Source organism: Manacus candei, unplaced genomic scaffold (assembly GCF_025592945.1).
Source record: "Manacus candei isolate 608988 ecotype Guabito, Panama unplaced genomic scaffold, ASM2559294v1 h1tg000023l, whole genome shotgun sequence".
Lineage (NCBI taxonomy): Eukaryota > Metazoa > Chordata > Aves > Passeriformes > Pipridae > Manacus > Manacus candei.
In genome coordinates, this window is record NW_026138071.1 from 11,677,399 (window position 1) to 11,704,403 (window position 27,005).

At 35.9% G+C, this 27,005-nt stretch overlaps 1 protein-coding gene across 7 annotated transcripts in view; it reads left to right on the plus strand.

Annotated features, from left to right (window-relative positions):
• The window catches only part of UBR3 (ubiquitin protein ligase E3 component n-recognin 3), a 105,936-nt gene that overhangs the window by 13,370 nt on the left and 65,561 nt on the right, over positions 1–27,005 (plus strand). For 4 of the 7 annotated variants that reach the window (XM_051787334.1, XM_051787335.1, XM_051787336.1 and 1 more), the window contains exons 2-18: positions 104–243; positions 621–779; positions 2,448–2,591; positions 3,195–3,244; positions 5,808–5,874; positions 9,618–9,748; positions 14,995–15,223; positions 18,361–18,540; positions 19,274–19,407; positions 21,103–21,189; positions 21,778–21,843; positions 21,929–22,018; positions 23,165–23,293; positions 23,391–23,443; positions 24,078–24,211; positions 24,688–24,772; positions 26,178–26,320. In XM_051787334.1, coding sequence (XP_051643294.1) covers positions 104–243; positions 621–779; positions 2,448–2,591; positions 3,195–3,244; positions 5,808–5,874; positions 9,618–9,748; positions 14,995–15,223; positions 18,361–18,540; positions 19,274–19,407; positions 21,103–21,189; positions 21,778–21,843; positions 21,929–22,018; positions 23,165–23,293; positions 23,391–23,443; positions 24,078–24,211; positions 24,688–24,772; positions 26,178–26,320 — 2,021 coding nt within the window. Of the gene's footprint in view, positions 1–103; positions 244–620; positions 780–2,447; positions 2,592–3,194; positions 3,245–5,807; positions 5,875–7,192; positions 7,290–9,617; positions 9,749–9,854; positions 10,900–12,123; positions 12,631–14,994; positions 15,224–18,360; positions 18,541–19,273; positions 19,408–21,102; positions 21,190–21,777; positions 21,844–21,928; positions 22,019–23,164; positions 23,294–23,390; positions 23,444–24,077; positions 24,212–24,687; positions 24,773–26,177; positions 26,321–27,005 lie in introns of those variants that run through there. The other 3 variants (XM_051787338.1, XM_051787339.1, XM_051787340.1) reach the window with 3 other exon arrangements.

Genomic DNA, 27,005 nt, shown 5'->3' on the forward strand with positions numbered 1-27,005 from the left:
AAAGCATATAAGCTCTGAAAAATGGAAAAAGTAATGGTGTTCTTAGTATATGTTAACAGTGCTGAGCTGTGCTTGGCTAACATTTTTCTCATCTGTTTTATAGGTTTTGTAAAAGACACCGGATTAAATCAAATTCAAATGTTCCATGTGTCCCAAAAGACTTGTTGATGATGTCAGAATTAGTTCTTCCACAGTTCATCTTTAGTCTTATTCAGCACTTAAGAGAGGGATATAATGAGCCTGGTATGTTTTAAATTTGCATGTATCTAGCATATCTTACCATGCTGTTATCTGTTGCTTTACAGTCTGTGAAGACACAGTACATAAATGGTTTATGTCATTGTATTTTATACTTCTCTTCCTAACAAAATTACTGCCTGGTTATGCAATTTGGTTTTATTGTCTTCTGGAGAGCTTAAATATGTGTTAAGGGTTACCTATCATTGTGTTGAGCTCTTCCAGAAAATGAAATCAGGTATAATTTGAAACTTGTGTGAATTCTAGAGCATTATGAACATAAAATTATTTCCATTTGTGGTGGTCGTAACTGTTCTGCATGTGAAGGTCTTGGCTAAATTACATTGCATCTACACCAAAAGTTCTTGTTATGTGGTTTTCAGCTCTTGATCTGCCATCAGAGAAAGACCTTCATAAAATCCTCCAGGTTTTGGAGCCTCATGTTTCCTTTCTAGAAGACTTGACCAAAATGGGAGGAGCAATGAGATCGGTTCTTACCCAGGTTTTGACTAGCCAACAGTTCTACAAAGATCTTAGCTCTGGTATGTTTGTGTTATTTCTAATAATTAAATTTTCAAACTATGAAGAATTGAGGGTATAAATTTTGTTTATCGCTTCAGTTTCTGCATGTTTTTGTTTGACTTCTCAAGACACAGAAAAACATATTTTTAAGGATATTTTGTTGTTGATAGGAGGGTGGGCTTCAGGAGAGACTAAGAACATTTGTTATTAAGACCTGTAAGAGCAAACCTCCGATCTCTGTGTCCCAAATAACTGTATAAATATCCTTACAAAAAAGTTTTTATAAGAAATCCATTCTCTTCAAAGTGAAATGAACACAGTCTCTTAGTACCTCCAAATTAGGCGTATCAAGGTTATTCACAGTGGAACATGTCTAACTTATTTTGGGGTCTGCTCTCACAGAGGCTACTGAAGGAGCCCTGAATGGCAAAAGGCCATTGTTTGTCCTGCACTTCTGTGCAAAGCCCTTTCCAGCTTCTTTTTTTTTTTTTAAACATCAACCATTTATTCCATTCTGTACCAAATCACAGTGAATCTGAAAATGTTGGGTAGTCACTGCAGACCCCAAACCACCTATTATAAATTAATTCCATGTTATTTTCTTGTGATTTGAAAGTGTCTTTTCAGAGTCCTTTGCGTAGTTATGGAACAAATAATAATTACTCTAGTTTTAAGTTGCCATAACTGGCTTGGGCAGCAGCAAGTTGAAGAACAGGCAATCTCCAAGTCTTTATGTGAAAGGAGAAGTACTTAGTAAAGCTGCCTCAAGTGTAGTTCTTTATTCTTTCCTTCCTCTTATTCTCTCCTGTTGAATAATATTTGAATGAGACTAATTTAATGACTTTTCTTTTCCTGTATGTGATGGATTTCCTGATATAGGAAGGTGGAAAGGGAAGGGGAAAGTAAGGTATTCTTATCTGGAGTCTTGGAATGGAGAGTATGTGTGTCTCAGTAGGTACAGTTTCTGGGTGGGGAAAGCAAAGAAAGGGATTTTAAAGCAAAACCTGCCCTTCTGACTTTGAAAGCAAAAGGTGCACAGCTACAAAGATGCTCTTGTCTTTTCATCTTCTTTTTCCCTTAAACACTTGATAGAATTTGCTTCTTCAAAGTTTGTTTTTTCCTTATATAACAAATGTGTTAGGTTTTTTGGTCCGTTGCTTTGTGGAAAATTTTATCTCCTGAGTATGCAGTGTGACTTTGCTTCATCAAACAGTTGAAATTACAACATCTTTACAAATAGCCTCCATTAATTGCAGCTGTCAAAACTTGAACTTGGAAGAAAAATTTCCAATGTTAGAAATTATACATGCTCTGTTACCGTTACCGCATTATTTTTGTTGTTTTTTTTTTTTTTTCCATTGGTCCCTCTCCTTTCTGTTGAAAACCAACTGTTTTGAAATATCAAAAGGCATGCTTTTTTGTTCTGTACTGTTAATGGTGGGAGTGCTGGTAAAATACAAATAGAGTACATAATTTAGAAGACAACAGTGTTTTGGAGGGGAAAAACTAAGAGTTACCCACCTTTTGGCTTTCATCAGTTGGAAAAGTTTTTTAGCTTCTATGTTGCATAATTGTACAGCTTATTAAAACATTGTGGGCCATTTTTTAGATTGCTCATATAGAATATGAAGTATATGAACCAAGTATCTGCTGATGTGCTTTAATGCTGTTTTATGTGTATATTCAAGGTGTTGGAGAGAATGCATGTACAAAGAAAAGTCACGAAAAGTACCTCATTGCCTTGAAAGGCTCTGGACTGGCATTTCCCGAGGATAAAATTGCATGTGGTATGCAGGAGCAAGGAGCTGGAACTAGTACATTAGCTGTTCAAGGTTTGTGTAGAGATATATTTTAAGAGAAGACTTGATTATTGATGGTTTTTATATAAAATCTTCTTTAGGTTTATTTTTAAAAACACCAAATCTTAATGAAACTTAAGAAATCACCTGTTATTTGCACTACCAAATTACAGGACTCATTTTATTTCTACCAACAAAGCTAAACATGTTAACTTTTTGTTGCTAATACACTAAGCACCATTTTTCCAGCCATAGCATTAGTGGAATTTGAGTAGGCAAGATGAAATTGCTCATAGTGGAATTTTGTCATTGCAACTAAGTTAAACCACCTATTCTTATAAAGGTGCTGTGGATTTTTTTTTTTGATCACTGAAGGCCGTTTTTTTTTTCCAATTTCTGAAAGAACAAGTCTCCATTAGCATGGCATGTTGAAGTTCTGCAGTGGAATGTACTTGCAAATCCCTGGTTTTGTATTGCTTGGAAATCTTACTCCAACTTCTCAGTTCACTGCTATGTATCTTTTAAAGAAAGATTAATGTAGTTTTTTATTTCATACTCGCTCATGAAGTATTGTAAAATACTGTCTTTTCAGTATAAGATTTATGAAAAGAATCTCTGAATTTTTTATTTCACAAGGTTTAGCAGGTGCTACAGCAGCATCAGGACAAGGGGATTCTTCAGATGAGGTGAGACTGTTTTTAAAGACTCTAATGAACTGTAACAGAATATTAAATGGAGAGAATGCTTGCAGCCAAATCCCACAAACTTTAACTCTTCTATCTGCCATATATATTATCCCCATTTTAATAATTAGGAAAAATGGAGATATAAAGGAATAGATCTCATGCCTTTGATTTACAAAGGACCAATCCTTAGTTTTGCTAACAGTGTTTCAGTTTAATTTGTGTATGTAATGTAGAAGAAACCTGTGTAGATATTTGAAAAGTCACTATCAAGTAAATTTGGCTTGATTAAAGCAAACTTAGAACATGTAATGCTGTGAATGGTGTTAGCAGTTTTTGGCACTTGAGAATCCAGCTGAACTGGAGACAGCAGCAGTGAGAATTTCGCTGTAGATTAATTCCCAAGTGTAGATTTGACCTTACTTAACAAACACATGGAATGGGAGTAAAAAGGAGAAAATCTCATTTTAGGTTGAGCTGTAATAAATAAGTGTAATTTAATGAGGAAAGTAAACCTAAGCAGCCATTTTGGTAGGGTAACATAACGAACTTTAAATAACGTAAAGAGATATCTAATATAAGAACATTTATTCCTCAGTGTGATAAAAGCATTCATGGACTGCATTTTATTTGATTCCTTGGAAAATAACACCTTAAATAGGAGGACAGGTTTAGACAGGGCCTTTTTTCTCCTTTTGCACAAAGGAAAACATGAGAAATAACAGCTGTCCTTCAGATTAATTTTTATCTTAGAACTGTCTACTGCTGTAGAAGTGAAACTAAATACTGAGCTATGCAAAACTTTTCAAGGTGTTTAGTTCCCTGCAGAAGTGCTGCTCTAATTTGTAGTCCATGTAAATTTTCTAATCTAGCGTTCCATCTGGGAAACAATGCTGCAATAAGGCCTTGGTAAGAACATTAGTTACCTTTCGAGATTCCTCTTAAATACCAGAGGAAGAAAATCCAGTTAAAAGTGTACTCTTACCACGTTTCTTAATTATCACATAGTTTTATTCTGCTCTAAGTACAATAAGGCATTAAAAAACCCTGTAAATACCTTTATAGCTGACATGGGAGTAACAGAGGAGAGGAAGAGAAGTCATAAAGCAAGACCACTTTTTCCTCATTTCTCTAGTAACATCATTTTTCTAATAAGCATTTCAGCCTTACACCTGCACAGTCTGTTTTGACTTTTGGATGAAAGGGCTGAACTTTCTTTTCAGCAATTCATATTTGTCAAGCAGAATGCAATTAAGAGTATAAAATAAAAAATTAACTTTTTTCACTGATGCTTTTTTCAGGGTGGGAAAAAAAATCTACAACTTAAATTGCAGAGTCCTGCAGTGCATAGTAACATCCTAGCAAGTCTGATTTTTTTTTTTTCTTGAGAGTACTTGGCTCCTCTGATGGGGGAGTGGGCAGTGGCAGCATCCAGAGAACTGACTGACTCATTCCCAATTGAAGTACCAAAGTAGCCTGTGTTCACAAGGACCACAGTCTTGTGGTCTAAGAGTTCAAATGTGATGGATGTGAAAGGATAGGAAAATTCAGACCTTTTATTCACCCCATACTTTTGGTCAGAAAGACCAAAATAGAATAGAAATAATCTTTCTCCCCAAGAAAGGATAGTAACTTCTTCAGGTTTGGGTTCTCTGTCATTTAGGTGAAGTTTGGAAATAAAACATGGCATTTGCCATATCCTTGGAGAAGGATATTGATTACTGACTTTTAACTGTAGATATCTGTATTAACTATGTCTCATTAGCTCTTTACTTTAAAAAGGAACTTTACTTCCACAGTTTCATTAGGACTACCATTGTTAGTAAGGATCCATGCAGCATTTAATGTAGTTCTGTAATGTTACATGCTTTTTTAACACCTAGTGTTAGATTATGTGAAGTGATGGTGGAGATGTTTTTAACTTGCATTACATTTTTGAACTTTTGCTCTTTTGTTTGTGGAGTGCCTTGGAAGCTTCAGATGATAAGTGCTTGTGTAAAGTGTTTCCATTATTCTGTAGGGAGAAAGCAATTAGAATTGGCCTCCTTAAGGTGTCAAAAGTAATTTATTCTTGCATCAAAAATTTACATTGATTAGAAAATGTCTAGTTAATTGTGTTGTCAACTTAGATATACAATATGTTGGCTGATTTTTTTTTTTAGGAAACAAAAAACCACAAACGCTACAGGTGGACAAGGGAAAACCTTGGATGTGCAACAGTTAGAAATTTTATAGTGTTAAACATTTTTGTAGCAATCAGTTTCAGAAATCAAAACAAGTAACCTTACAAAATTAATGAAAGACATGAATATGTCTGACCTTGCAGATGATAATGTTGCCTGTGGGGGGGGGAAAGGCAAATAAAAATTTAAATTTTTTTCCAAATAGTTGCACACAGTCCATGGCTCCTGTAAACAGTAAAAGTGTTTTTCTAGTAAGATAGTGTATTCAGGGCTTCTTTGTTTTAGCTTGGTAGTTAAACCAGAATGTTGAGAGCATACCATCTCTTGGCAATAAGATTCTAAGTATAAGATTATGAATTTTTTAAACTCTTCCCCTACCCCAGGAGGACCAGGATGGTAGCCAAGGTGTGGGAAAGCGCAAGAGGGTGAAACTAAGCAGCACCACCAAAGGTATTTATAAAGTACTCATCTCAGTTTATCATATTTTCTTTATGTCTGTCTGAAAAATTATCTAGGGATACTCATTCACTTCCCATGCACTATAGTGCTGCACGAGACAAGTATTAAACATAGCGAAGTCCAAAAAAGAATAGCAAGGGAAAATGTGGTAATTGGCAATTTTGGTTTCCTTTGTGTGAGTACCACTGTCTGGGACTCTGACATTTTGTCACCTCTGTGTTGTAAGGTGACCTCCAAAAATTCGTCCAGTTTTCACTGTGTGACTGTCAAGGCTGCAATACAGCTTTACAAGGAAGTGTTTGATGTATTTGTTCTTACCATTTTTTTTGATTGTGCCATTGTACAGCATGATTGTGTTCTCAGCCAGGCAAGAATGCTCGTCTCTGGTTCTGGTTGGTCTTTCTGTATTGTTCTAGTAATGTTATAGATAAGATACTTGAACAGAGTCTCCCTTTGAACAACTTCATTATTTTGAAATTAGTCCTCTCTGCAATTTCTAGTCCAACATGAGTCGCACTCACATGGAGGTCAGTGCAAGTTTTAATTCAAGAATGACTATAGGCTAGAGACAAGGTAGTCCTGTCCTGTTCTTGATGTGTTTTTATGCTAAAAAGTGTTTAAATAATAATATTGAAATACTATTATTAGGTAAAGAAGGCTTTTTTTGTTTGTTTTTTAATATGAGTATGAGGAGATGGACCTATGAAGCACAAAGAATTGCAAGTCTTGAGAAAAGAACATTTGAGTGAAAAAACTGGTGAAAGTTGGAATAAAATTTCTGGAAGATCTCTGGAGTAAATGTTTGGAGCTAGAGCTTGAAATACAAAGGTTCATGAATTAATAGAATGGTATGAAGATGTTGTGAGGAGTATGGCAAAGTAAGATTGGTTGTTTCTAGTGTTTTCAGGTTGAAGGAAAAAGGGATTAGGAAGCTGGAAAAGCGGAGAACTAAATGTTTTGGCAATGATGTTGTTAAGAGATCATCTTAAAAATGGTATGTGACAGACTGTGGTAGAGAAGAATGATGTGGAAGAGATGGTAGTTTTGGAGAAATGCAGGAAATGTAGAGACATCCAAGGAAAGTTCTCTCTCTTAAATTTTAGAGGCTGTTAGCTTGTCTGAAAGATGAGTCAGTCAGGTAACACGAGAAAAAAGATTGTTGTTCTGGTGCATAATAAATAGTTATGGGAAATAGGCAGGGAGGAAGTTCAGGTTTAGAAGCTGCCTGATCAGCATGCCAGTATCAGCAGTGGCATTTCAGGAAAAGTGATACTTGAATTCAACATTTCATTTCCCCCCAGGATTGTAGTCTTCCCCCTCTGAGGCATCCCAACATGGACTGTGCTCTTGATGTTGATAGCTCCTAATATCTGCCCCAGAGGAGGGAGTCTGCCAATGGGGGAAGGGTAAGTATCTGTTTTTATTAAATATCAAATAGTTTTCTGAAGTTTTCAGTATTCATATTTTATGTCCAATAGGGTATAAAATAAGAGTATGAAAAGAAAATTTTAGAAAACTGAGTATTGAATAAAAACAGATTTACCTTTTCCATATAAGCAGACTCCCTGTCCCGTCCTAGGTCTTCAGTGGTGTATTGTCTCCATAGAGGGTTATTTATATACTGGAGATATCTTGAAGTGCTAAGTCTCATATTCCAGAGAGGTATTTACAACACTCTGCGAGGTCTTTTGTGGTACCAGGAAAGAATGAAAGGTTTCTTTGAAGAAAATACAGATTTTATGTTGAGATTCACTGATACAGATATGGGGCTGAGTATTGAGAGAATTTTTATTTTACTCTCTTTTAAAACCTACATCCTGCATCCATCTGAACTACCAGACATTTAAGACAATTTTAAACCCACAGGCACTATTTTTTTTATTATTTGTTTAAAGAAATTTAAAATCATGTGGTACTTTTCACAGGAGTGGGAACATTAGTCCCAGTGTTCTTGACAAATTTTCCAAGCTGGGTAAGAGCATTCTGCCTACTTAAATTCTACAGCAGGTGTAAGTGGATAGTATTCTTCTGTCCTTGCCTGAAACTGCTACATAAAGTATGTGATATGCACTGTTCAACGTTTCAGAGAAAGCTGCACATGAGTAACAGATGAGGTGTTGTGTCACTTGTCTCCATGCCTGGTGTTCTCACTCAGGAGCATTTGGCATGTACCTAAACTTGTGCTCTCTGTTCTGTGGACACAGGACATCAGTCTGCATGGCTACAAACTGTCCTGGGCAGTCAGATCACATACACTATTTCTTAACAAGAGAGAGGAGCAGAATGTAAATGATCATCACGTGTTTGTTGCAGTAGGTGATGTGTAACGCTTTACAAAATATTTTAATATTAAAATACCTTTCATGACTCTGTGAAGGTAATGTTTTTATATCAATGCTTGTAGAATATATTAAATAAAACATATTCTTGCCCTTTTGTGGCTTGCTGGAGTCTTGAGGAGAACACTAACATTGAAATTTGGGCTAATTGGTCACTTGACTGAGGAACTCTGACCTTTGATAATGATGGAAAATTGAGGTAATTCCTGCTTTGGAAAAGCACAAATGCCTATCCTGCTTAGAACAGGCATAAAGCTATCCAGTGCAGTCTCTAAAGCTGTCATACTTCAGTGAAGATACGAGTCTTTAAGGCCAGATGATGTTTAGTTCAAGTGTTTTTGGATGTGTGCTGGTGGGGGCACTTCATACACTCCCATTGGAATATGGGATTTTCTGTGTGGGGTTATGTATCTTCAGGTGTAGTTGATTTCTAGATATAAAGGAGTGTTATTATTATTTTCTTTTTAGTCCTCATATGTTACTGGAGTGAACAATACCTGTTGTGGTTTTAAATAATAAATAATCAACCTCTTGAAAAAATCGGTCTTTATATTTTAGTATTTTAAAAAACTGATTTAATATGATTTATGCCCTGTCAAACAGTGATTTCACAAACAGTTTATTCTAGCAAAGGTCAGTTTGCAGCTTTGCAATCAGGAAACTGATCTACTTGAAAACACAGCTGACAGAATGGAAAGAGCCCTGACTTGATTCCTACCTAGGTCCCCCACAGGGATCTACTGTCAGCATGAGTAAGGGGGCAGAGTGAATGGCCAGGAGTTGAATGGGGAGAGATGAGAAAGGGGTTAGTACCTGATTATTTAATTATGGTAATTTTTGTATAAAGAAACCCAACCAACAACTTTGTGGTTGGCCAGTAAGCACATATATTGCTTTGGGAAATGAGAACAATGGATACATTATTGCTTCTATTTAGCTTGTTTAGAGCTTTGTAAAGTTTTCTTAGGTAATAGAACTCATCACTTAGTCATAAATGTATTTTGTTGTTTTGCTATTTTATCCTGAGTTAGGCAGTAGTCTACATTGTTTCCCTCAATTAAGTGGCCCTGTTAATATTGTGCAGTTTGCTGTGATGCATTATAATCAGTGCAGCTATTACAGTAAGGTGATATGATTCAATACAATCAATGAAGATTGGATTCTGTGGTAGAATTGTAGTGAAAACTTTCATTGGCTTCTCTGGGAGGTCCTTTTTATCTGACATTGTGGTGTCAGAACTGTTGGTCATGTTCATATTCCCAGTGTTTAAAAGAAAATAAAATTTACAGAATGCACTAAGATGCTCTTAAATTTTTTTCCTGAATTTTTATGTGTGAAACTGCACTATCATTGTTTTAATACATTATACATACCCTGCTCCAACTTTTTATGCAGATCAGTCTATCATGGATGTTTTGAAGCATAAATGTTTTCTAGAAGAATTATTATTTTGGACAATAAAATATGAGTTTCCACAGAAGATGGTGACTTTCTTACTCAACATGCTACCAGATCAAGATTATAAGGTACTTGCCTTACTTCATTCAAACCTAAATATGTTTTCTTATTCACATACTCAGTGTGCATTATGCCTTGCATGAGACCATGTATGTTTATATTTGAATAATAAGCAGAAGAATAATGCAGATCTTTTACCTTGTTTTGAGAATTTTGTTAGAAGGTCTGAAGTGCTTAGTATTTGAAGAGTGATGTGGACAAAATAAGATGGATAATTTTGGAGCAGCAGAATTAATTTTGATCTCATGCTTTGTTATTTTTCTTTTTGGCTGTTAATTGCATATTTGCACGTGTTGGATTTTGTTTTGTTTTATTTTACTTTGCAAAATGGGGTTTAATCACTTAAAATATGTGGATCACCAGTGTGTGATTCTGTGGTGTGGTATGGCTGGTGAATAATTACAGTGACTTCATTCCTGTTTCAAGTGTTGTAGTAGGCAGTGGTTTCTCCATGCAGGCCATTACAGTGTGAGTGTTCTTGCTGCAGCTATACCCTAGGTGACTTTGGCAGCCTTCCAGGTGCTTCCTTACAGAGTTTTGCAGTTGTCCATACCAAGTATCTCCTGGCCTGGAGTTGTGGAGACTGGATGTCATCTTCCTGTTTTAAATCTTGGTGTGCAGCCAGGTTTGGTTGTTTGCTCCACATGTTCCCAAGACCTAGAGTATACATAGCAATAAGGCTTAACATTTTGCTCTCATCATGTCATACTCTTGAGCCATGCAAATATTTTGGACCTTCTCAATCCCTGCTGGGAGACAAAGAACAAGAAATCCTGAAGTCTGGGCATGCAGATTTCTTCAAAAATGTGTGTTTATAGTGGAACAGCCCTGTATTTGTATCCCCTTAAAACCTTGCTGTATCAAAACAAAGGATATGAAGATAACTTGCAAGGAAGAAAAGGATATGGGCTTTCAGCAATACTGTGTCCATGTCAAGACACCGTTTTAATTTGGGATACCAGCCTAGATTCGTCTTTGTCTTGGATTCAGCTAATATGTGAGGAGAGATTAGGACTTCTTAACTGATGAACCCTTACCATGAAGCTTGCATTCTTCTTGATAATTTGGGGACCCACATGGACATCCAGTTCTCTTGATCCATTGCCAGCGAAATTCCCGCCCGTAAAAACAACCAGCTGCTAGCACATGGAAGAATCTGGTAAGTGTTGGCTGTGTTTCCCTTTTTACTATACCATGTAATAACAACAGCTTTTAATGGTCATGGGATCTTTCTTCCTTTGACAAAAACCACAGTCTTCAGTGACTTTTTTTTTGTTGTATTCATCATCTGTCTTCACTCAGAATGGAGACCATGATATATTTAATCTCTACTGACTACCACCTTTATCTGGAAGTAGTCCATCTTCTACCCACCAATACTGCATGCTGAGATTGAAAGATTTTAAACATTTTTTTGTGTTAGAGGGGTGTTTTGTTACCAGTTTTGTATTGTATTTCATTAAACAGCCAATTCCTATGTAAAAACTTTATTAGAAGCGCAAATCCCAAGTATTTGAAGTCTTTTAGGATCTGTGTTTGTTTTAATTGCTGTGATTGTCTCAAATGCATTTTTAAGTACTAAGGGAACTTGGAGCAGGAAATGTATCACACAGCAATACTAGGAAGGCAGTAACACTGTTTTTTCCCAAGATAACCTGTGCTTTGTTGCAAAACTATGTCAATGCTGCATGAATTTTAAACATGTCTATGAGGACTGGGGCTAATTTACAAGTAGTGGCTCTGCCTTTTACATGTACATAGAGAGAACATAGCATTTTGGGATGAATTAGAAGAATGTTTTATGTTATAGGCTCCCATTTAGCTTTTTGGGAAAAAAAGTCTTGTGGGCTGATTAATCATATTGCGTTCTCAAATAGCAGGAATACCTGGAGGGATATAAACTGTTCCATGTGATCTCTCAGCTTTCTGTTACTTCTCTCATCTCATCTACACTACATGTACTTTCCTAATTTTTTTCTATGTCTGCTCTTGTGCAATTTAGCTGATTCTTAGTGCATTAAATCAGCAGAATTCTTCTAGATTGGTTTTCTGATAAACTGAGGGAGCTAGCCAGACACAGAGCACAGAGCTGGCTATCTGTGCATGCTTTGAAATTGTTGAAATCTCTGACCTCCAGCGTGAACATACTAGAGCTGACTGATCCACCATTGCCCTGGGCAGCAGTCACTGAGCCACCAGCGATCTCAGTTGCACAGATTTATTTTGAAATAGGAAAACAAACTTCCCTTTTAGGATTCCCAGTATCGAAAAGAGGTGTTGAAAGGGGTGGGCTAAAACCCTGGGTTAAGTAGCTATTCCCTCTCTTCCCACTTTGGCATATGAGAGAGACAGCACAACAAAAAGTGTGATCTTTGCCTTACAGATTTGTGCTTGAGGCATCCCTTCCAGCACACTCTGACATTTGAAGCTTGGAAGACTTACAAGTGAAGAAAAAGAAAGCAGAAGAGAAATTTACCAAAGCTTCCAGGGGATTAAAGGTGTTATGGTGTGGACAAGAGGAAAAGCAAAAGGCCAGAGAAATAGACCGTCATGTGACCGAGGAGAAGGCAAAGAATGTGTTGACAGTAAACAGGAAGCTGATGGAAGAGTTTAAATCGTCCAAGGGCAGAGCCTTGCTGAAATCTGGAATACTGGAAGTAGAAAAATGCAAAAGCATCTGGTAGAGATAATGAATCAACAGTCATAATTACCAAAAATGCTGTGCCTTGTTGGGCACCTCCCGTAGAGACCATTGAGGCAACTATTACAGCAATAACCCCTGGATATGCTGTTCTGCAAATTCCGTAGAACAGTTTTTTTGTTGGAACCTAAAGTGTTCAACTGGCAGAAGTATCTTCTTCTTAGGGTTGAGAATATAAACATGGGAGATGTAAGTTCTAACTGAAACATGGGGCTGATGTTAGTCACCTAAAAGTTCTGGGATTGTTGAGTGGCAACCAAGAGGAAAGGCCAGTTGAAAAAATTAACTTTGTTTTTTGATAGGCTAGACATTTAGAAGCTGCACAAGATCATAGAGAGTGAAGGTAATTAAATATACAGAAACTATGTTTGTCTTAGGAAGCTACTTCCTGCAAAAGATTGGAAGCTATTTGGAAGTATGTTTTACATCAAAATCTCCGTTTTTGTTCTGATCTGTATTTTCCCTTAGTTGTGTATATAGCTTTGACCACTGAAAGAAAGGATTCTGAGGTGGATGGACTGATTACTATGGCTGTTCTTACATCTGGACTGCAGTTTACCACAGTATTTCAGCTTTTTAACTTATGGAATTGAGTTTAGTTTCTTCCTCTCAAAATTGGAAAGGGTTGTATTTTTTTATTTTACTTCCAGGTGAATGTAGGAGAAAAGCTTCTGTCTTTCCTTTACTGAAGTGTATTACAGAGTCTTTACCATTATACTGTATTGAGAGCAAATTTATGTTACTTTCAGAGGTTCATTATTGTATACGAGTGAGGCACAAAAAATTTTGATGCATGCTGATTTAAAATAAAGAAATAAAAAATCCAAAATTTGTCCGTAGAGAAAGACAGTGTTTTTGCAGTCAACTTAAATTGAGAGTGCTGTGTAAAACAAGTAATACATAGTTCCTACATCTCATAATCCAAAAATCCTATCTAAACATAATACAGTGTGGAAAAAAATAATACGTAGAAAAGTATACTTTTTTTACTAGCAACATTAATATACCAACTTCTTAAAATATCTGGTGCGTCATTTGTGTCTGATGCTTAACATCAATAGCGTGAATGTCTTGATGATAAGTTGCTGCCAGTGATTAAAATTGTTTAAAGCTTTAATTTAAAGGAAATTATATGACAGGAATATCTGGAATACCAGAATGATGTGTATTAACTTTGCTGAAGCATTGCAAATACCTTGTTCCAAAAAGTCTTTAACTGAAAACAGTTACCATTGTGCTGGGGGCTGTATGTAGAACACGCTTTCAGTTATTATACATGTTTCCATCACTGTGGACCAGATAAAGGAAGGCAGTTTAAGTAGTCTTGCAGTGTTGCCTCTAGTGACATCCCCATCTCCACCCTGGGTCCATTTTTTTGAGAATATTTGCTGGAAGAAACAGTTTGTGGACCCAACAGCAGCATCATGTCATCATATTTTTGGAAGTATTTTCTAAATGTGAAAAACATGGTAGTATTTTAATAATAAAAATATGGAAGCACTGAGTTTAAGGCAGGTCAAATAAAGTAGTGATTTGTATATGGTCTGATGAAAACATAGTTGCCCAAGTGTGGTTTTAAAATTTCTAATTCTATGCTTATGAAAGGTTAATACTGAAGAAGGAATAGACAAGGGGTTTTTAGACTTTGATCTGAAAATTTTTATCACTACCCATCTTGTCTTCTTACTAAGCCAAGCAAGTCCAGATGGTGTTAATTCAGAACCTAAAGTACTAAGTGAGAACTGATTTCAAAGCTGGCAGATATGCCCACATGTACATGCCCTGCAAAAGGTTGGTTTACAATGCAGTCTGAGGCTAATGGAGGACACAAAACTGTACTATATGCGTAGAATATAATACAATACATATTGTATGTATATGTATTGATACATTTAAATATGATCTCGTTAAAAAAACCCAAACAGTTGTGTGAAGAATAACAAAACTTGCTAGTTATTTTAATTATTGAGGGGAAAGCATTGAAAGTTTATTAAAAAGTATAGGATGTTATGATAGCAGAAATGAAATTCAGTGTTGAAATACCTCCCTTGACAAGTGAATGAAAACCTTACTCCATAGGTAGATGAGTGCAAGTGATAAGGCAGCTTTATTAGGCACTACTAAACTCATTGTTCATAGTGTATCATTTTAGAACATTTGTTCCTGTTGTAGGATGTAAAAATTTAGGGTAAATTAATTATTAGAACTATTACTACTTTCAGGTGTTATGCTGAGACCTTCTATTCATTGTTTGAACATTTCTGGCGGGTTTTTTTTAGTGTGAGAAGTATAGAATGAGAAGATTAGATTTTGGGAAAAGGAAATAAAATTAGAGGCTTGAGTTACCCCTTTCTATAAATAGGTCTTTTCATGTGGACCGTTTCTAGAAACTATACATGGAACACTTACACCATCAGTTTTGGTTTGTCATAGCAACTGGTGTTTCCCAGGAAATGTTGATTGTACTTTTTGTAAAGGAATATTTCATAATGAAACAAAGCTATAATTTTTATATAATACTTGTTAACATCAAAATTTCTTTATAATTTTCAGATTGCTTTTACAAAAACTTTTGTTCAGCATTATGCTTTTATTATGAAAACACTGAAGAAAAGCCATGAATCAGACACAATGTCTAATAGAATTGTGCATATCAGTGTTCAGTTGTTCAGCAATGAAGAACTAGCACGCCAAGTAACAGAAGAATGCCAGCTGCTGGATATTATGGTTACTGTTCTGTTGTACATGATGGAAAGTTGCCTTATTAAAAGTGAATTGCAAGGTAGGTTGATATGTTTGTTTGCTTCATTCCATGGATAATAAATTGATTATAGAGGAAACTTAATTTTTCTTGGGTAGTCGTCCACCACCCTCCAACCCTTTTTCCAAAAATGTACAGGATCTAGCAATGTGTGGTAGAGGCTGAGTATCCGAATTTCCTAGAAATATAAAGGTAGTTATCAAGAGTGATACTGATGTTTTATCCTTTGGTTTGTAGGGTTGTTTTGGGTTTTTTTTTTTGTAGGACTGTTATATAGTTTAGAATACAGAGTATTACCTTGCAGGTGCTTAATTTACTGGGTAAAGTGCATAAACAACTATTTGAATGAGAAATTATATATACAAATTGAGACCTTTATGAATTTAAAAAATATTTTCAAAGTATTTCACAAGCTATTTGGAGTATTCGAAATTGTTTTAATTTTTCTCTCCTGTGATTGCCTTAATAAAACTTGATATATAATTAAAGGAGAATAATTTACTACTTTGTAAATACATTAATTTGATCAAGCTTTTGTTTGACAGAGTGGCAATTTGAATTTGAACTAGTGTACATTGTGTAACTTTTTTAGTGAAAGCAACTGTCCTATTTCCACCCTCCTTGTTTTACCTGTCCTTATCTGAAAATGATGTCACAATGAATCTTGCTGACTTGTCATGCTTTGATGTGCCTAACAGACTGCAGGCCTTTCAGCCCTCTTTATCCTAGTTTGAGTGTGAAAATATTCTCTAGACAGACTGAGTGCTGCTGCTAAATAAGCATTATCAACTTCTGTGTGAAATTTTATTTTTTGTTGCCTGAAGTATCCTTTTTCTCAGTCTGCTCTGTGTGTAGCCTAAAACAGTGACTGTACTGAAATGGGAAATCCTCAGTAGTCTAGCTCTCATGTGCCCTCATGCAGCAGCACTTCAACATGAGAAGTTTTCCTGTTGCCCTACATAGATTGCTTTACAGTATTAAAAATGTTGAATATTTAACAGTTTGTATATCAAGTGATTTTTGCTAAATCAGTGCCATATTGGTGGAATGTAATTTAAAAATTACTTCTGAGTATCTTCTCGTTGTTCCTTGTTGGTCAGTATGGGATGTTGTTGGTGGTTATGTTCTGTAATGGATCAGAATTGCAGCCAAAAAGGCTATGGCTGTGATTAGGCATTCTCTGAAGAAGCTTCCTGGTAATTAATGATGTAAACTGAAGCTGGTAAGTTAAATAACATCAGATGTATTTGTGATAGATGTGTGAGAAAAGACTTAGCCTTGGAGCAGCCACCTCATTGTTTCCTTTTCCTAGCACCAGTGGTTTCTCTTAGCTAAGATACTATCATAGAATTATAGAATCTTTTAGGTTGGTCATTGAGTCCAACAGTAAACCTAATACTGCCAAGGCTACCACTGGGATGTGTCTGGTGCTTTTCAGTGTTTCCACATTTCCTGCTCACTGCTTGATGTATGAGGGCTTGGGCATTGACAGAAAAAAATCATAAAATACTTAATTGGGTTTTTTCCCTCTTGTATTCTCAGTGGCCTTCTTTTGCAATTCTGGGGGCTTGAATCTTGTGTTTATTTCAAATTATCACTTAGGATGCTGGAAATAGTGAGAAGTCTTTTAAAAGTCTGTGCTGGTGAGATAAATTGAGAAGACTTCTCTTTGTGCAGCTACTGTAAACAAAAGGTTGTTTAATATCTGAATGAGACAAAGTTTACAAATCCAGCCAATGGATAGATGGAAAAGCATGTTGGAGAGGAGCAAGGAGAGAGTGGAGCAGGAATTGTATCTGCTATGGCATGTTTAGTTTGTATTGCTTACAGATCCTAATTGTTTTTGAACAGCTGACACCTGTTAAAAGTATACAGGTTCACTGAGGGTATTTGTGGATGCTGTGATAAACTGTTTTTGTGAAACAGAGTTAACCTAGGAGTTGTGTTGATACCAGCTTTGTGTTAGTGGATTTACTAGTGCGTGCTACTAAGTGTTACTAGTTCACCTTACGTCTCACATGTGGTGTGAAAGGATGAGGGGGAGAAATACGGATGCGGATGATAAAACTGGCTCTCAAGGAGGATTTATGTCCCTGTGTTCTTAGAGACTTTTTTCCTCTCTATCAGTGCATTCCTCCTAATGAACTTTTCATGGGAGAAGAATTTATACCCCCAAGGAAAAAGTATTGGTGATGGTTCATCCTTTGAAAAACCAGCATCTTTAAATGACATTAACCCTGGCTTGTAGAGTACTCTGAATAATAAGCAATGCCACCGTCCTTTTGAATTAACTTTGGATTTGTCTAATCTGTACTAGGACAGAGAATCAGCAACATGTAACTGACCTGTAACTCTTTGCAAAGTCCTTGAGCAGATTCAGGCAGAGGTGTTACCCTGCTCGTGGACAGGCCAAAGGGAACCACTCTACATACAGAGGGACCTCATCACCCAGAGACTGGAGTCTCACAATAACAGTGTTTCTTTTTGGCTGTGGCTGTGCTGCTTACAAACCTTTCCTGTAGAGGGTAATTACTGGGGTCCTTCAGTGCATTTTTACTGGAATAGAGCCATCCAAAGGCAGGTGATCTGATGCAGCCTTCTCTTTCCCTAGTCTTGGGCAGGCTGCATAAAAACTGTGTCCCAAATTCAGAGTGGAAATGCTTTTCTTTGCTTTTCTCAGAATCACTATGCCAGCGTAGGTTTTGATCACCAGATTTCTTTTTGAATGCTGTAAGGTAGCTTGCTCACTGGGAGTATGTCAAATTCAAAATAGATTTCAGGTGTTGGTAGTAGGAATTGTATTGTTTGGTCTTTTTATACTTCCTGAGAGTATTCAGGTGTAACTGTGATAGTTTTACTAATGCAGTACTTATCAAAGGTTGCAATACTGTTCAAAGTATGAGTGGCTTCTAGTGAGTGGGATCTATGTTGGTGAGTCCATGATGAAAAAACGGCCTCAGGTACCACAAAAGAACTGTTCTTCTTTTCTGCAATTTTCTTTGTGTGTGTCTGACCATAGCATTACAGTACATACTAATTGTTGGGTTTGCATTATTTTATAACTTTATTTATAAATTACAACAAGAAGGAACAAAATAACTTTTTCTTCTCCTTTTGTTTTGGTGGTTTTTTGTTTGTTTTTTTTTTTTTAAACCTAGATGAAGAAAATAGTTTACATGTTGTGGTGAATTGTGGGGAAGCACTACTGAAGAATAATACCTACTGGCCCCTGGTTAGTGATTTTATAAACATACTTTCACACCAAAGTGTGGCAAAGAAATTTTTGGAAGATCATGGTCTTTTGGTAACATGGATGAATTTTGTATCATTTTTTCAAGGTATGTGACACTTATAATCAGTACGAATACAAGGATGTTAAGACAGCTTAATGTTCACAGTAGCAAAATCCTTACAATGCTGTATGTAAATATTTAATTTATTAGTATTCTCATAAGTTTGTATGTCTAGAAGAGAACAGTATATTCTAGAAAACAGATAGATTAAAAAAATTATCTGATGGATCTTTGCTCTTCAACTACACACAAGACAATTGCATCACAGTTGACTCAGATTGGTGCAAGAATTCTGAGATTGTACTTGAAGTACTCATCATAACTTGTACTAGAAGTATTTTGCTGGTGAAGTTCTAAATTTAAGTATTGGGGAAATTAATTTGACAAATCAGGATTTTTTTTAAGTGTTGCAATGGAGAATTTTTTTTATTATTTAAAAGAAATAGTTCAAAATGGTGAGCTTCTCAATACTGATAAATGTTCTGAGGACCAGCATCCAAATGTTCTCATTGACTAAGTGACATTCAAAGTCGAAGTTAATGTCACCTGAACAGCAAGGACTGCAGTTATTAGCTGGTCTAGAGCTAATGTTCTTTTCTGTTTTATTTCTGTACAAATAGAATTAAAAATTATTCTGCTGCTAGATAAAATAGATTCTTACACTTTGTGGAGGGTTTTTTATCTTAATTGGTGTGTAAATGCATAACACTAAAAATACTGCATTCTGTTTAGCCCTAGTTAAATATTGGGTTGTATAACTCTGCTTAAATCTTTGAAGGTATGAATTTAAATAAACGAGAATTAAATGAGCACGTGGAGTTTGAATCGCAGACCTACTATGCTGCCTTTGCTGCTGAGCTGGAAGCCTGTGCCCAGCCAATGTGGGGTCTTTTGTCACACTGCAAAGTTAGGGTAAGGCTAATGTTTCTTTGTCATAATTCTTGGTTTTATTCATGACTTATTCTAGAATTCTCAAACTTGAAAGGTCTGTCTGTTATGTGTTTGAGAAGACTTGGATTATGCCGTCTTTGTCTATCAAATAACATAAAACTTTTGTGAGCTTGGATTCTGTGTATAATTCGTGCTTGAACCTAATTTACTGTCTTCAGTACTGGGACTACAAGTTCAGGATGTGTACAAGTCATTCCATGTGACTGTACATATGGAATAACTTTGATCTGATGAAGAACTTGATAACATATCTCTGAGTCATTCTACCTTTGTTAGTGGGAAAGGAGATACACAAGTTGTCCTAATGTGATTATAATGTTGATTGTGTCTGCAAATACATAGTTCATTATAACGAGGGATGGAGAAATTTATGGGTTTGTGTAGTTTTACTGTCAGTCTGAGGTGAAAGCCTCTTAGGTTTTGACATCTTATTGTCTCCAAACTAGAGCAAAAACTTGTTACTATTTGCTAGACTGTAAGTAATAGCAAAAATTGAATCCATTAACTTTTAGGGATAATTAGCATATAACCCCCACTTTTTACTGTTTTCCTATGAAAAAAATACTTATATTTGAAATTAGCTTATTGAGATACTTGATAGTGTCCATGAGACAGTAATACTTGAATTGAACTGTGCAGTAAAAAAATGTGCCCAAGCGTACCATGTGATTTTAAAAGTTAAAACCAGGCCTTTCTGTGTTGTAAGTTATGCTGATACATTATGAATGTATCAATTTGAGTCTACATTAGCTCTTGAAAACTGAATTACAACTTCTGGCTTTTTGCAGTATTCCTTTCTTTTTTGCTTTGGGATGGGATGGTCTACCTTTTTTTTAAGACCTGTAAGATTCCTTCTTCCACCTGTTGTCTTGTCAGTCATGTCCTCAGCCACATTTGAATCTTTTGGTTGTTCTCAAAAAATCTGAAAATGCTCTAGAAATTTCATAGCTTGATTGCTGTACATATTTAGTGAAACCTGATGGATGGGAAGAGATTACAGCTCATATCTCACAGGATAGGGAAAACCTGCAGAGCCTGACCCCTCTACAGAGGGTGGGGCAACAGGATGGGAGTGTGGCTGCTGTATTTCCTGATGAGAAAAGGTGTCTAACTGAGCCAGTCAGCATTTGCTCAGCTTCTGACTGGCCTAAGCACTGCTGGTTTTTGCATAAGAAGCGTGTCATAGATGCCCTGAGAGCGTGAGGCAAGTCTGGAGTCTGTTTAGGGGGAAGGGAAGATTAAAGGAAAAATCTGTTAAGGAATGAAACTTTGCAAGTTCTGCTGATCACAGAGCAATTTGGTTTAGCTCCCCTTCTGCCTTCCCTTTTTGCACATTGCTGCTTCTCTCTTGGAAGGCAATGTACAGCTCTAGTCTTGAAATACATGATTTAACCTGAAATATAATGTAGTTTTATGGTATTGTTATAGAGTTACATCATACAGTCATAACAAGGTTTGCTTACTGTTAAAATCTATGCAGTATTGTGGTATTGTAGCATTCTGGGTTGGACTCAATAGTCTTGGAGGTCTTTCCCAACCTTAATGTTTCTGTAAAAATATTCTTGAAATAATCAGATGTATTTGTAGTAGGGAAACAATGATACTTACTTAAAGCTGTTTTGGCTCATGTAGTGTGTTGGTTTCTCTTAACTGCAGGAAACACAGGAATACACACGGAATGTTGTCAGATACTGCCTCGAAGCGCTTCAGGACTGGTTTGATGCTATCAACTTTGTAGATGAGGTAAATATCCTTAGTAAATTTAAGCAAAGTACTGTGAAAATCTGATTAAATTTCAAAGGTGATACACTTCCTGTCCCCTACTCTCCCCTTAAATTAAGTCATTGCTCAAAGTAGTGATCAAAAAAGGATTGCCTTGCTGAAATTAGAGTTTGTACTTAATAGTTGCAATGTTATATCCTAGGATCCTTTATTTGTAGGGTCTTGGTGACTTAGATTTGCTGGTGCAATCTTAAGCTGTGTGAGTTTTAAAAGCACTGCTATTGATACACTACTGTTGTGCTCAATGAAGAGCTGAAGCAATGGCAAAAGAGAAGTCCTGTTGTGCTGTGGTAGTGGGAGCAGCTTTGCAGTTATCAGGCAATATTCTCAAACACCTCAGAGTGCCATTGGCTACTGGGGACTTAGAGAGAAACTACAGCTGTCTAAGGAGAACTTGAATAGTCAGAAAGGCAGGGGAATGAAGTAATAGTGGAAAGTCCATCAAATGAAGACATGCCAAGATACTGTCCTTGATGGTTGTGACAAAGACATTTGTAAGTTTGGTTTTTTCAATATATTATATTAAAATACCTTTATTTTCCTTTTCAGCCGGCTCCTAACCAAGTTACTTTCCATTTGCCGTTGCACCGTTACTTTGCCATGTTTTTAAGTAAGGTAAGCACATGTTTTAGTCACACAGATGGAAGTTCCCTGTCGAATGTGATCATTCAGTACAGTGTGTGCTTGCTTTTGTTTCTAGGCTGTCAAATGCCAAGAACTAGATCTGGATACTATCTTGCCAGATCAGGAGATGCTGATGAAACTAATGATTCACCCGCTTCAGATTCAGGTATGGACAGAATACACACAGAAAAAAGAGTTGCTGTCAGATTCTTTTAACCCTAGTCATTTAAGTATATTCAGAAGTATTTAGCAAAGGGAAGCATGTCTTAATTGTGGAATGTCAAAATAACTATATGTGACAATAATAACTAGAAAATATTGAGTATAAGATAAACTTTTTTTTTCTTCTTCATATCTCCAAAATTAAATATGTGGCATTAGTTATCATACTTTGAGAGGTATATAATAATATTCACTATAGCACTTCCAAAAGGGTAGGAAGAACCAACCCTTTGAAAACATAGAAGTGTTATGTGAATAGAATGGAGTGCAAGTTGAAAAGAAACACGAATCTGAAAATTTCTAATTTTAAACTCAGACTGAGTTCAAGAATGGATGCACCCTGCAATTTATTTTTATTTACAAATTTGGATTTATTTGTATATAAGTGGCAGTGAGCATTATTTTTAATCACTGCTTTTATATCTAACCTCTTTATAACCACAATATCTTCATTTTTTGAGTACTTCTCATGTATAAATCACTTCATTTGGCTTTGATTACTTTTGTTGTCTGAAATGTGCTCTCATATTAAAGTGTGGTATCTGTCAGATGTCCCTGATCATTGCAGGGGGGTTCAATTAGATGACCTTTAAAGGTCACTTCCAACCGAAACTATTCTATGATTCTACAAGGAAGCTGCAGAGAGACTTTTCACAAGGACATGTAGTGACAGGACAAGGGCCAATGGCTTTAAACTGAAGGAGAGTAGTTTAGATTAGGTATCACAAAGAGTAGTTTAGATTAGGTATCACAAAGAGTAGTTTAGATTAGGTATCACAAAGACATTCTTTACTGTGGGGTGGTGAGGCACTATAACAGGTTGCCCATAGAAGATGTGGCTGCCCCATCCCTGGGAAGTGTTCAGGATCAGGTTGGATGGAGCTTTTAACAACTTGGTCCTAGTGGAAGGTGTTCCTGCCCATGGCAGTGGGGTTGGAACTAAATGATCTCCAACATTCCTTCCGACCCAAACCTTTCTATGATTTTTATGTTTCTGTAATCATATATTGATGATCTGCTAAACATTGAATTGAATAGCTGAATATCCCTGATATATTTATAATTTTTTTATTTTATTTTTCTTGAACAGGCAAGTCTTTCTGAAATTCACAGCAACATGTGGGTTAGGAATGGTCTCCAAATTAAAGGACAGGCCATGACTTACGTGCAGTCCCATTTCTGCAATTCCATGATTGATCCTGATATTTACTTGCTGCAAGTAAGTTATGTGTTCTGAGAAGCCAAACTAATACTGTTTACTAACAAATATTGAATTTAATTAATTGAATAAGATTAATTTATTCTCTTTTCTACAGGTCTGTGCCTCTAGACTGGACCCAGATTATTTTATTTCATCTGTTTTTGAAAGGTAAGGTTAAAAGGAGAATGGTCTTGTTCAATGTTGTGCTAGCTGTTGACTAATTTATACAATGTGATAGAAAAAGGGCACGTCTGATACACATCTTCAGTGGTACAATTCTGCCTAACCAAAATGAACACTTATCTAAGGGCTTTACTGAAAGAAGTATCTCTTCATTTTAAACAGGATTGACTTTTGATTTACAGTGCGGTAATGAAGCTTCAGACTTTTTTTTTCTGAGCATCTTTAGGGTTTTTTAAGTTTTACAGATGTTCATATGCTAGGATATTCCAACCTGAAGAAGTAGATAAATAGAGCTGCAATAGTAAGAGACACAGAAAAGACTTCTGCTTTTGGGGGGGAAAAAAAAATAAATCAGAGTTTGAAAACGTTAATTTTCATTACCTTTTGTATCTTCATAAATGTAAGGTGTTTTCATAAGGAGTAAATATCATTATAGCACATTCCATAGATAAATAAAAATCTAAATTTAAAAAGAAGATGTTCATGTGGTTTGTTTGCATTTTTTTCACTTTGTATTCATTTAGGTCGTTGTGAATGCTATCCTGAGTTTATATTACATTTCACATTCATGTTTTAATGTTGGAGAATAATGTTTCTGACTTTACTGTTTGCTCTGTAGATTTAAGGTGGTAGATCTATTAACGATGGCATCACAGCATCAAAATACAGTTCTTGACTCAGAGCATGAAAGGTCCATGCTGGAAGGAGCCTTAACATTTTTGGTCCTTCTGTTAAGTCTTCGTTTACATTTAGGTAAGAATCACTGCTTTAGGAATACTTGTATGTAAATAACACTAAAACATGTTCATTTACGTGCAGCACTTAGTAGCTGCCTTAAAGCTGATCAACCATATAGTAACTTAGAGCATTCAACACTTGGTTTCTTCTTTGCCAGTTATTTAATTGTAATCCCTTATGGATTAGAAATAGATACAATATAATGGAGAAAAACAGCTTTAATGGAAGTGGGTGATTTGTATAGGTGATCACATGAAGATTCTGTCTTTTCCAGAAAGACAGCAGTTTTAATTTGTACCTGTCTTTTCTGACTGAGATTGTCTTTCATAACATTTGCACTCCCTCCTTTTTATCCTGTATTTTTATAGCACTGTATGATTACTTAATATTAGTTTGTATCAAGTTTGACATGCTTTTAGTGTCAAATGAAAACTGAATGTGTATTTTAAAATCGTGCTATTTTAATGGCTTTTTAAATGTTATTGTTCTAGGAATGACAGATGATGAGATCCTCAGAGCGGAGATGGTAGCCCAACTCTGTATGAATGACAGGACACACAGTTCATTATTGGATCTCATATCCTTGGAATATATTAACTAATGTGCATGAATGAGAATGACAGGTGCAGGAATAGTAATAGGATTTTGGAGCTTGAACAGCATGTTTTTAGCTTATGTAATTAAAAGAAATTGTGTAAAGGTGTGTTTGCACATACTTGTTAGCAAAGGCATTTGCTCCATTTTTTTTTCCTTACAAAATATGCTATACTTTTTAATAGTTTAAATTACAAATAGTTTAAAATACAAAATGCTGTAGTACTGCTTTTATTATGTTTTTTAACACTGCAGAAGTCTTTTAGCTGTGAGATATGAAGTCTGTTTTCCAATGACCTTGTAGAAAGTTTAGCCAAACATCACCTTTATCTGGGTTTGAGCCTTTCAGTATTGCTATTTTTATGCCAGTATAAAAAGCAACCAGTCTACACTATATTTGCTTTTGTTATCAGTAGCTGAAAATGCAAATAATAGCAATCCTGCATGTTGCTTTGACATTGGAGTGAAGTGGTTGTGTTCTGGGGGAAAGAGTAGCAAACTCCGGGAGCTCTTCCTGCACAGGGATACAGTTCATGTTCCCAGACAGCTCATTACAGATGTGCAGGTTTTACTGCTATTAGTGTCTTAGGTTCTGTAGGCAAATTAAATAACTTGTCATGATTGCATAAAAGAGCTTGCAATCCAGGGGTAGGCATTGAGCAAAAATAGTAGGAATATAAAGATAGGAAAGGAGGAGATTGAGAGTTACAAATCTGTAGTAAGAATTATTAATTGTTATGATATGACTTAGTAACTCAAAGATTTAGATGTGTAAAATAAGTGATCACTTAAAATGGTTCACTTAAGTGAATCACTTAACTGTGTAAAATAAGTGAATCATTATACAAGCAATCCCTTTTCACTAAGCAGAAGTTTACTTATTTGTAAGTGCTACTCGTGTTTTGGAGTAATGTCTGTAGGTCAGTTAAGTATTGCTACCAAAAATGAGAACTATCCAATCTAAGATGCAGAATTACTTATTGTGTTCATGGATCCCAAGCTATTTACTTGCTTTTTCTACCCTTAGCTGTAAATGCAAAATATTCTTCCTATGAAGAGAGACAAAATGTTTGTAAATAAAGACAAGTGCAAAAACTTTATATACACTAAAGATAGTGGATTTTATTTCACATTAAGTACCTAATGTCTTGAGCCAAGCATGTAGTAATTGTCTTGCTTTAAAAAGTTTGTTATCCTAGCTAGGAGGCTTTGCTTCTCTTCAGTCATAGTTATGGTTCCTAGCAGCTGGAGGATACAGACCTCTTGTGGTAAGCACAGAGCACTGCTGAAATGTGGTGTGAAACGAGTGACTGAAAATGTCAGGAGAGGAGTAAAATGGCTGTGGCCTGCAATTAAGTTAATTTTGCTTTCCTTAACACAGAGATTACATTCCAGAAAACCCCAATCCCAAAAGTGGTATTATTCCAGGAAGTTTAAGCTTTGAATCAGTCCTGTCAGCTGTTGCTGACTTTAAAGCTCCTGTTTTTGAACCTGGAGGTTCCATGCAACAAGGAATGTATACACCTAAAGGTATGGCAATCTGTGTTCCCTTGCAACATACTCAGGGGTAAGATGCCTAATCAGTGTTTGTTTGGCTTTGTTGTTGTGGGTTTTTTTCCTTAAAAATAACCCAAACCCAACCTACCAAATGATGTTAAAAACCCCACCTCATCCTCCCCACAAAAAACCCAAACCCACTGCCACCACTAAAACCCCACGAAACTCATTTGACTTTTTCATTATTGTCTTCTGCTTAAATTTAAGAGCATTGCTAAAGACTGTCAATAGTCTTTAATAAATTCATTTTGATCTAGGCTGAAAATGAGCTTTCACATTACTCAGGTATCCTCAGAAAACAAGGGAAAATGGAGAACTGAAGAATTATTTTATTTTACTGATCTGCATACTTAATTACTTATATGATTTAAAAAAAATCTTATCTTCAATAGTTCAGAACTGTTAGCACCAGTGAGATGTCAGTTGCAAAGATACTTTCTTTGAATTTCTTCACATTTTGATTATTAAAGATACCATGATTCTTTATTTTATTTTGCTTAACAATATTAGTATCCTGTGACATTTTCCACAGTCAGTAGTGAGGGTCTAGAACAAAGTTCAGGCTAAGCTGGTTATAGAATACTGTTCTATAATTCTACAATGCATACAGTGCAAAAATGACAAGTGTCTTCCCCTGACCATTTTGTCATCGAATTGG